The sequence below is a fragment of the Lemur catta genome, chromosome 19 (genome assembly GCF_020740605.2).
Source record: "Lemur catta isolate mLemCat1 chromosome 19, mLemCat1.pri, whole genome shotgun sequence".
In the NCBI taxonomy this organism is placed as follows: Eukaryota; Metazoa; Chordata; class Mammalia; order Primates; family Lemuridae; genus Lemur; species Lemur catta.
In genome coordinates this window covers 25,451,469-25,462,286 of record NC_059146.1, presented here as the reverse complement: position 1 = coordinate 25,462,286, position 10,818 = coordinate 25,451,469, and the positions used below count along the sequence as shown (strand labels likewise).

The 10,818-nt window shown below is 52.9% G+C and overlaps 1 protein-coding gene across 3 annotated transcripts; it reads left to right on the top strand.

Moving 5' to 3' along the window:
- The first annotated feature begins 193 nt into the window (after nucleotides 1-193).
- On the top strand, nucleotides 194-8,874 carry LOC123623913 (fukutin related protein). Of its 3 annotated transcripts, XM_045531341.1 has the most exons (3): nucleotides 194-972; nucleotides 1,227-1,324; nucleotides 5,252-8,874. In XM_045531341.1, the coding sequence occupies exon 3, from the start codon at nucleotides 5,291-5,293 to the stop codon at nucleotides 6,776-6,778; it is 1,488 nt and encodes a 495-aa protein (XP_045387297.1). In that variant the 5' UTR covers nucleotides 194-972; nucleotides 1,227-1,324; nucleotides 5,252-5,290; the 3' UTR covers nucleotides 6,779-8,874. The 3 variants fall into 3 exon arrangements, with proteins under 3 accessions (XP_045387297.1, XP_045387296.1, XP_045387298.1); XM_045531340.1 differs by lacking the exon at nucleotides 1,227-1,324; XM_045531342.1 differs by lacking the exons at nucleotides 194-972; nucleotides 1,227-1,324 and adding an exon at nucleotides 3,069-3,084.
- The last annotated feature ends 1,944 nt before the right edge of the window (nucleotides 8,875-10,818 follow it).

Here is a 10,818-nt window from a genome sequence, read left to right as displayed (position 1 = left end):
CTCTCCTGGACACTCCCTGTTTGAGATAAACGGCGACCACCAGGGGTAGTCTCAACAGTGGCCCCATCCTCTCTGATTCCTGGCCAGGTCGATTGTCATGGTAACCCTTCCCCAGCCTGGACCCCCCCCCTCCCTCCCCCCCGTTTCCCCGCCCTTCCACCTTTGTGGTTATGGAGCCCCAAACCTCTCTGGACTCCACACCAGGAGAAGGTTGCTAAGGTAACCTAAGTCCCTGGTGGTCCTTCTGCTCCTGCCCTCATCAGTACTATGGCAACCCTTCCCCACCTTGCACTCAGGTAGAAAGGACCCCAGCCCCAAGGACACTGATCTCCAAGAGAATACCTCTTCCCCAACCCCTCCCTTGTAGCCACCCAGCTGACATTACCATGGTAACCATCTTCTATGGACCAAATCCACCAGGTGTTTTTATTTAGAGGAGGAGTTGCTCTGCTGAGGCACAGTTACTATGGTTACAGGGCCTGGACCATCCCCAGGGAAGTGAGAAACAGGCAAGGCCAAGCTCTGGTTACTATGGTAACAAGGCAGCCACCCACCCACCCCCCTTTTCCAGTGACCCTAGGAACCAGGCCCACCAAAGTACGGGACATTTTAAGGTTGTCTCTCAGGGTGGAGCGTATCTAGGGAGGGGTTGTCATAGTAACAGCTTCTGTCACTTCTAGCTCTACCTTTTCTGAACATATTCATGAGAGAGGGATGGTTATAGGTTGCTATGATAACTGACATCCCCCCACCCCGCCCCACTCCTGAGATGCCGAAGGTGGTGCTCAAGCTTATGAGACTTCAAATGAAGGATTCCCTGACCTTCTGGTAGCCACTTTTGTGGGTAAGATGAAATTGTGCTCTATTATGCAGAATTGGCTGATTCGGGGCCTTCTGGTTCTTTCCTCAGCAGTGCAGCTGAGCTGGGCTGGAACTGCCCTCCTGGAACTCCCTCAGCCTGCAACCTAGGAGGTAAGAAGTCCCTTGGTGTCACCAACACTCACACAGAAACCGCCCTTTCCTTATTCCCAAAGACTTTCCCACAAATCTCCCATTTTTTTCTACCAGTCACATTCCCATTCTCCAGACGCAGGGGCCAAGGCTCAGGCCTGAAGAGAGTGTGGTCACTTACATTGTTTTGTGGGGAACGAGACAATAAGGTCTCAGCTTAGCTGAGTTCCCTGTTTTTCTCTCATGCCCGTGCTGGCTTCCTGCCATATCTGTAGGTTGTGTGTTTGGATTTTGTCTTCTGGATGGCCAACCTGATGACTGCCTTGTTCATCCTGTGTCCTCAGAACACGGGGTCTGCCACAGAGAACACTCCGTAAATATGTCTGTTGAATTAATTAACTAACGTGCTGTGTTTAGCTTTGAAAGCACCTGCCAGGTTCAGGCTGGGGAAGGGTCCCCAAAGACGGTCTGAGAGTTGGGCCTTGTGCGTGGACCCAAGAGAGACAGCAGAGTGTATTGGTTTAAAGCACAACTCCGGAGCCAGCTTCTTAGATCAAATCCTGGGTCCACCACTTCCCAGCATGTGACCTTGAGCAAGTGACTTCACTTCTCTGTGCCTCCATTTCCTCATCTTTAATTGTGATCATAACATGAGGATTAAATGAGTGAATGTGTACAAAGTGCTTAGAACAGGACCTGGCCCGTGGGGAGCCAATAGAATTGTTGGTATTATTTTCCTCCCGATTCAGAAAAGTGTACCACATTCAGACCTTCAAAATCATTATTTCGTCCACCTTGCCCCAGTGAAGGAGTTTGCAGTCCTTCCAGTTCCTAGCTTATGGTTGGTGAAGCCAGGACTAACCTTGTCAGGGTACTAGATAATTCCTTTCTCCTTCTAAGTTTCCCTCACACCCTCATCAGCAGGCGGCATCTCTTTGTCTGGCCATTAAAGCCCTGGCATCTGAGGGCCTGGTTTCTGTCCTCTGCCTTTGTGGGCACCCTCTGGCCCAGAATCACCCATACAGTATGGCGAGAGCCAGGGCCTTGGAAGTGGAGACCTGGGTTCTGGTCCCTGCGTCCTTCCCATCTCTGAGCCCAGGTTCCTCATATTAACAGTCCAAGTCCCTCATTCATTCAACACGTGTTTATTAAGCACCTGCTATGTGCCAGGTGCTGGGCTGTGCTCTGCCAATACAGCAGGAAACAGAACAGACAAAACAGATCCCCACCTTCCATGGGGACTCTGATAATAAGCAAGACAAGTAAAACCCACATGATAACTACTAGGGGAGAAAAATAACGCAGGGATGGGGGGAACAGGAAGTATGGGGGTGACAGGGAGATGCAGTTTTAAATAGGATGGCCAAAGGAAGGGCTCACTGGAAGGTGACATTTGAGCAAAGACCTGCAGGACATGGGGGAGGACCCAGTCGGATGGATAGCTGGGGGAACAGCATCCAGACAGGAAACAGGCAGTTCTGCGGCTGGAACCTTTGACAGCTAGAACATTCGATGTGTGTTTCAAGAATGGGGTTGGTGCCGGTGAGGCTGGAACTGAGGGGGCGAGTGGGAAAGGACCGGAGACCGCCAGAGGCCTTGTGGGTGAGGAGACTGGCTGTTCTGTGAGCAAGGTTCAAGCCACGAAAGGGTTTGAGTAGAGGCAGAACAGGACTGAATTCATTTTAACAGGATCCCTCTAGGCATTGAGTAGGGAACAGTCCCAGAGGGGACAAGACTGAGGCAGGAAGATGGTCTCTTGCTCTGACCTCCAAGGATGTGAAGATTGTAAAACTATCCAAGGGTCGCCTCTGAGCTCCTATGTACCTAAACTGTAAGACCCTAAGATTTTTAAGACCCTGGAGATTCTCTGGTTCCAAAGGTTCCTGCCCCTGCAATTATGTGAGCTCCATGAAGGCAGGCATGTTGCCCTGGCTCTGTGTGTCCGCTGCCATGTCCCCAGTCCTAGAACAGTGCCTGGTGTGTTGTAGGAGTTTAACGAACAGACGTCGAAGGATTGAAGAGGGAAGGGTCCACCTGAGGTGCAGAAGGCAGTGACAAGTTTCTAAATCTTGAGTGAACTCAGATTCTCAAGTGCTATTCAAGTTGGGTCAAGACACAGCACGCAGGACTGCGGTGGGTATAGGGGTGGGAGGGCATTCCTCTTTCCTGGTAGGAGAGAGAGAAAGAATGCAAGTGTGCACCAGGAAGACCAGCACAGGGCCCCACGCACGCTACAGCAGGAAAGAGCAGCAAAGTTTGGCTCCAAGGACCTGAGGGGGCTTTAAACTCTGACAAACTCTGATCCATCTGCCCTTTTTTTTTTTTTTTTTTTTTGGCCAAATGTATTCTCAGTGCTGGGGGCATAGCGGTGATCGAGACAGCCCTGGGTCTGCCTTCCCAGGGCTCACAGCCTAGTGGGTGGACACATCCATCCCCATCTGATGAACCAAAATGGGCAGGGCTGGTGGAGCCCAGGGGGGTTCAGGGAGGGCTTCCTGGAGGGGGTGTCTGAGCTGAGGCCTCACGCATAAGTAGGTGTTCTCCAGCAGAAGAGGTATGGGGAAAGGGCGTCCTTAAGAGGAGACTCTCCTAGACAGAAGGAACAGAATGTGCAATCACTTAGAAATAAGTGACCTGTCTGAGAGAAAGTTCAGAGTGACTTAGGCATAGAGTTTGAGGCAGGCGTGACAAAAGATGGGCTCGAACAGTGGGCAGGCAAGTGGAATGTTGTAAGAAACTTAAACTTTTCCCCAGGCACTGGGGAGCCATGGCAAGATCTGAGCAAGGAAGGGAGAGGTCATATTTGTGCTTTAGGAAGTCCCCTCTGGCTACCATGATGAGGGTACTCAGGCTGGAGGCAAGGGGGAGGTTGGGCAGGAACCGGGGTGGACCTGGGTTCAAGGGGGAGCTTTGGAAATGGGGAGGGGGGGTCAGAAGTACTTAGGAGGGAGAAAGATTAGCTGCATGTCCTCTTTGAGAAGGGCAGAGACCTAGAAAATCCTTAATGGGGAAAGTTTGAGTACGTGCTGGGAACCACCTGTTCTGGATACCAGCCAAGTCTTCAAAGCCCGTGATGGGGACAGGGAGACAGCGCCATCTGGGGCTTGCTTGGGAGTGTAGCCAATGAATGGACAGGGAGCGGGGTGCCCTAAAGCTGATAGTATCTAGAAGCGACCCATTCCACTTAAAAAAAATTTTTTTTTGATTGTAACAAAATACATATTACATAAAATGTACCATCTTAACTATTTTTAAGTACACAGTTCAGTAGTATTAGGTGCATTCACATTGTTGTGCAAACAAAACTCCAGAAGTTTTTCATCTTGCAAAACTGATCTTCTGTACCCATCAAACACACCCCCTCCCCACAGCCCCTGGCACCCACCACTCTGCTTGCTGTTGCTATGAGTTTGACCCACTCCATTTTTTAAAAAAAATTGAATTAGTGGCCAACATTTAAAAATTGGTCAGCCTGGGCAATAGTAAGACCCCATCTCTACAAAAAAATTTAAAAATGAGCCAGGCATGGTGGTGTGCCCCCGTAGTCCCAGCTACTTGGGAGGCTGAGGCAGGAGGATCACTTGAGCCCAGGAGTTGGAGGCTGCAGTGAGCTATGATGATGCCACTACACTCCAGCCCGGGTCAGGGAGATGATGAGATGACACAGGGCTTGAGGAAGTCGGAAGGAGGCAGCAGGGGAGAGGCTTGGGGGTAATGCTTGGGGGCTGTAGCATCAACCTCACCCTAGAGCCAGGGCCAGGGCAAGGGAGCGAAGGGAGGGAGACAGAGTTAAGGGGGGCTTCCTGGAGGAGAGAAGGGTAGACAGGAAGTTGCAAGTTGGGCTTGGGCATGGGGTTAGGGTATTTATAACTGAGCTGGCATCTGAATGGCAAGTTGACAGAGAAGGGTGCGACAACGTGGAAGGGAAGGTGATTCAATTGAAAAAACCTTACTGAGCACCTAATGCATATCTGGCTCTGTGCTTCGTGGGCATTGAGGAGTCAGCAAGGGACCGAGACTGGCTCAGGTCCTGCCCTCATGGGTCTCACACTCAGTGATGACTTAGAGTGGTCAGGCTGCTGTCGGGGGAACCAGGGAGCTGAGGAAGCCCAGATGGGATGAATGACCCAGCCTGGGAGGTCAGGGAAGGCTTCCTGGAGGAGGGGAAATTGGAGCTGACACCAAATAGGGAAAAGAAGGGGAGCTGAGAAGGAAGTGGGGGAGCAGGGCAAGGCTGGGTGGGTGGAGGGAGGCGGTTCTGACAACCAGCTCCAGCTCTGCTCTCATCCCTCTTCCCCAGGATGCCTCTGAGGCCCAGCTAGGGCCTGACCCGGGCCCCATGCGGCTCACCCGCTGCCAGGCTGCCCTGGCAGCCGCCATCACACTCAACCTGCTGGTCCTCTTCTATGTCTCGTGGCTGCAGCACCAGCCCCGGCACTCCCGGGCCCGGGCCCCTCGCCGTTCATCTGCCGCTGGGCCCCGTGTCACCATCCTAGTGCGGGAGTTCGAGGCATTTGACAACGCGGTGCCTGAACTAGTGGACTCCTTCCTGCAGCAGGACCCAGCCCAGCCTGTGGTGGTGGTGGCCGACACACTCCCCTACCCGCCCCTGGCCCTGCCCCGCATCCCCAATGTTCGCCTGGCGCTGCTCCAGCCCGCACTGGACCGGCCCGCTGCAGCCTCGCGCCCGGAGACCTACGTGGCCACCGAGTTCGTGGCCCTGGTGCCTGATGGGGCGCGGGCCGAGGCACCCGGCCAGCTGGAGCGCATGGTGGAGGCGCTGCGAGCGGGAAGCGCACGCCTGGTGGCCGCCCCCGTGGCCACAGCCAACCCTGCTAGGTGCCTGGCCCTGAACGTCAGCGTGCGAGAGTGGACCGCCCGCTATGGTCAGGCACCCACTGTGTCCCGCTGCGACGCCCTGGACGGGGACGCGGTGGTGCTCCTGCGCGCACGCGACCTCTTCAACCTCTCGGCGCCGCTGGCCCGGCCGGTGGGCACTAGCCTGTTCCTGCAGACCGCCCTTCGAGGCTGGGCGGTGCAGCTGCTGGACTTGCCCTTCGCCGCGGCGCGCCAGTCCCCGCTGGCCACGGCCCACGCGCGCTGGAAGGCGGAGCGCGAGGGGCGCACGCGGCGGGCGGCGCTGCTCCACGCGCTGGGCATCCGCCTGGTGAGCTGGGAGGGCGGGCGGCTCGAGTGGTTCGGCTGCAGCAAGGAGACCACGCGCTGCTTCGGGACGGTGGTGGGCGACACACCGGCCTACCTCTACGAAGAGCGCTGGACGCCCCCCTGCTGCCTGCGGGCGCTGCGGGAGACCGCCCGCTACGTGGTGGGGGTGCTGGAAGCGGCTGGCGTGCGCTACTGGCTGGAGGGCGGTTCGCTGCTGGGGGCGGCCCGCCACGGGGACATCATCCCATGGGACTACGACGTGGACCTGGGCATCTACTTGGAGGACGTGGGCAACTGCGAGCAGCTGCGGGGAGCAGAGGCCGGCTCGGTGGTGGATGAGCGCGGCTTCGTGTGGGAGAAGGCCGTGGAGGGGGACTTTTTCCGCGTGCAGTACAGCGAGAGCAACCACCTACACGTGGACCTGTGGCCCTTCTACCCCCGCAACGGGGTCATGACCAAGGACACGTGGCTAGACCACCGGCAAGACGTCGAGTTCCCGGAGCACTTCCTGCAGCCCCTGGTGCCTCTGCCCTTCGCTGGCTTCGTGGCGCAGGCGCCTAACAACTACCGTCGCTTCCTGGAGCTCAAGTTCGGCCCTGGGGTCATCGAGAACCCCGAGTACCCCAACCCAGCACTCCTGAGTTTGACGGGAAGCGGCTGAAGTCCTGGGGTCCAGGGGACATTCCTGTGTTTGGGGGGAGTCTGGATGTGGAGCAGCTTTGTGTGGTCGATTGGGGGTGAGGGGGGTGTGGTGTAGAGGGATGGGGAAACTCATGGAGAAAGAAAGAAATTAGAGGGGGCGCACGACGGAAGCCTGGCTTTGGCAGGGGAGAACCTGGCCAAAGACGGTGGGAAGCAGCACCGAGGTTCTCCAGCCCTGCCCGCCGTGAGGGTTGGATGTGTGCGCGCGTCCTGGTAATTGAAGGACCCGCTAGCGTTTGGCGGACGGAGCCAGAGGTGCCAGGCCGTCCTGCAAGGCCCAGCATAGTCCCAGGCCACAAAGAAGGGCCCTGCCCAAGATTCCAAGAGCCCTGCGCTCCGGAGCTAGGACAGAGTTTTGGAAAGCAAGAGGAGTGTAGGCTCTGGGGCCAGACTGGCGAGCTTGAAATCCCGGCTCTACCCCTTACGGGTTAGGTGGGCCTGGGGCGGTGTCGCAGTTCTGTGCACCTTGCTTGGTTGCCTCCAGGATTCTGCGAGTGCCCTTGGCGTCTAGCACCGAATGAGCCCCCAGGACCTTTGGCTGCTGGGGTCGCTTACGCCACTAGAGGGCGCGTCTGCCCCGCTCCTGATGGCGTGCTGTTTATGCCAGGGTGACGGTAAGCCCAGTGCCATCCCATCTCTTGAGCCTTTGGACTTCTCTCCAAGCCCCCGTGGGGGGCGGGACAGCGATGACTATCTCCTCTTCTTCCGGAAGGCGACCTCCTTCTCTCCTGGGAGGGCTCTGTGAGGTGCGTGCTGCTCTTAACTCATCTTGCAGAGGGGAAAACCGGCTCAACTCTGACGTGCGATGTGGTCACAAACGGGTCGTGGATCTGGGCTCCACCCCTTGTTATTACCTCATTATTTCAGCTCCGCACCTGTTTCCCGGCTTGCACGGCAGGGTAAACGGTAACCATAGTTCATGTTTACTGAGCGCTTACTGGGTACCAGGCGTCCGTCTCCGCAGTTCACGTGGGTTAACTGATTTATCCCTCACCTCAACCCTCCGAAGTGACAGCTGCTATCATTTCCATTTTACAGATGAGGAAACTGGAGCCAGAATGGTAAAATCACTTGCCCAAGGTCAGACAGCTTAGGGAGTGGCAAACTGGGGACTTGAACCCAGGTGGTCAGGCTCCGGAGCCCGCACTGGACTTACCCACTGTGCCCCCTCTAATGATGGTACCCAGGAGGGGTCCGGGGAGGCCGTGCCACTTAGCGGGTAGAAGCATTGGCAGGCTGCCTTTCTTGGTCATGCACCTGAGTAAAGAGTATTTGGGTATGTGCTCCCAATATGTATATATTTATTTATAAATTGTGCACGGGTACTACTATCCGTCTGTATGTCAGTAATAACACTTAAATTATTCCATTTTAAATAGCAAATATGAATAGAAGTTTTTATGTTTTCTCACCTCATCCCAGTGACTTTTTGCACACTCGTGCATCTGTTTTTAGAGACCACGGGTTAAAAAAAAAGCACAGGCTCTGGGGTGAGAGAGGACGGGGTTCAAACTGCAGCACTGCCACTTCCTCCCAGTCTGAACTTGGGCCTCCAGTAACAGTGTCTCTGCATCTCTGCTTTGCATCTGGGAAATGGGGGCAGTGAGATCGTTTACCCCACAGGAGTGGGTTTGGGGCAAAGGAGTTGAGAGTCAGGCTGGGTGTGAATCCTGGCTTAGCCCTTTATTTTCTTTGCGGTCTTAGGCAAGTTGCTGCCTCTCTGAACCCCTAAACTGGGGGATTGGCAATATTGCAGAATTGTACACTTCTTGGAGGAGGAGGCTTCATAGGCCAGCAAGACAAACTTATCTGCTGAGGCTCAGGCGTCCAAAGACTGATTTCTTATAACCCAACCTCTGCTTTTAACCACTGAGCCTGCAAATGGTTCACAAAGAGACTGTCGGGTCCCCAGGGAACATTCTGGAAGTGTATGGGGACACTTTGGGTTATCAGCATGAGAGGACTGTGCTCTTGGCTCTTGGAAGCCGTGGCCCAGGGATGTGGATGCCTAACATGCAGGCATGCGCCCCCACACAATAAAGTCACTCCCTTGTCCCATACTGTTTCCAAATGTCCTATTAGACATTCATGGAGGAAAGATGATATTCAAAATATTTTCCAACCGGTATGATAATATAAACTAATATCTGTCAATATATGTATCAAATTTTAAAATATTCTTTTTCTCTAATCCAAGCGATCTTACCTTTACATACATATTTCTTTAGATTGTTTGCCAAGAATATAAGTTGGAACTCAATTCATCCTCAAATTGTAATGATTTTGTTTTATTTAGAAATTGTTTTGTTTTTTTAGACAAGGTCTTGTTCAGTCATCCCGACTAGAGTGCAGCAGTGGTGTGCTCATAGATGCCTGCAGCCTCAAACACCTGGGCAAGAGGTCCTCCTGCCTCAGCCTCCTGAGTAGCTGGGACTACAGGCGGGGGCCACCATGCCCAGCTAATTCTTTTATTTTTTGCAGAAGCAGAGTCTCACTATGTTGCCCAGGCTGGTTTTGAGGCCCAGTGGGCCTCAAGGAATCTTCTTGCCTCGGCCTCCCAAAGTGCTTGGGATTACAGGTGTGAACCACTGCACCTGGCCATTGTTTAGAAATTGTTGATGTGATTTCTTTCTTTTTTTTGATAATTATTTCAAAATATTAAGGGGGTACAAATGTTTTTGTTATCTGGATACACTGTATGATGCTGAAGTCAGGGCTTTCAGTGTGCTGGCCACCAGGCCAGTGTTCAGCGTACCCAATAGGTAAATTTTTATTCTTCACCTCCCTTCCAGGCTCTGCCTGATGTGATTTCTTGATGGATGGTCGCTGTCTATAGTAACAATGATCCTGCCTTCGCTATGTTTTGATACAGGGAATCATGTCAAATGGTTCCAGCAGCTTCCCACTAAATTGAGAATCAGGTGACTTGAAGTCTCACTAGATTATGAAATTCTCCTCTACAGCCATACCACCCTGCACCCACCTGATCGTGTGAAGCTAAGCAGGGTTGGGCCTGGTTAGTTACTTGGATGGGAGAAATTCTCTTAGGTTTAACCATAGAGTTTTGGGGTTTTCTCCTCTCCTCACTGTTCTGAGTTAACAGCAAACACATTAAAAACTTTTCTACTGGCTGGGCACAGTGGCTCACGCCTATAATCCTAGCACTCTGGGAGGCCAAGGTGGGAGGATCGCTTGAGGTCAGGAGTTCGAGACCAGCCTGAGCAAGAGCAAGACCCCATCTCTACTAAAAATAGAAAAATTAGCTCGGAGTGGTAGTGTGTACCTGTACTCCCAGCTACTCGGGAGGTTGAGGCAGGAGGATCACTTGAACCCAGGAGTTTGAGGTTGCTGTGAGCTAGGCTAACACCACAGCACTCTACCCAAGGCAACAGAGTAAAACTCTGTCTCAGAAAAAAAAAAACAAAAAAACTTTTCTAGCTCCTATAATACTGTCTGATGGTTTTATATAGTCAATATCTTTGTTATCAACTAAGTTATATGACAAGAAACCTGTCACAATAATTAACTTGAACTAACAAGTTCATATTAGAATATGTATTGAATTTTACTGCTTTCTGAACTACTCTTGTACTATTAACCACCCAGAATAGAAATATTTCAGTATTTTAACTAGTATATCCATGCTGGTGCAGACCCACTAAAATTTAGCCTTAGTTGGAGGTGAAAGCCCTGGTAGTAATTATCTGAGCCCAGAGCCAACACTCTCTTGTAGACACAAAGTCCTTTTTATTTGTAATAGCCTCTGAATCTTCCAGGAAGTGCAACTACCATGTAAAATGAGAGAAGTTTGTATTGTGTTTTGTTAGAAACTTGGCCAGCGATCACCCACCGTGTCAGAAAATCACATTGCTCCTGGCTCTTGGGAAATAGACACCAATCCTTTGTGTTCCCGGTGAATTGGGAGGTGTAAACAGTCAGGCTGCCTCCTTGGATTCTAGGGAGGTGGCCCCACACATTTGCATATTAAAATGCATTCAT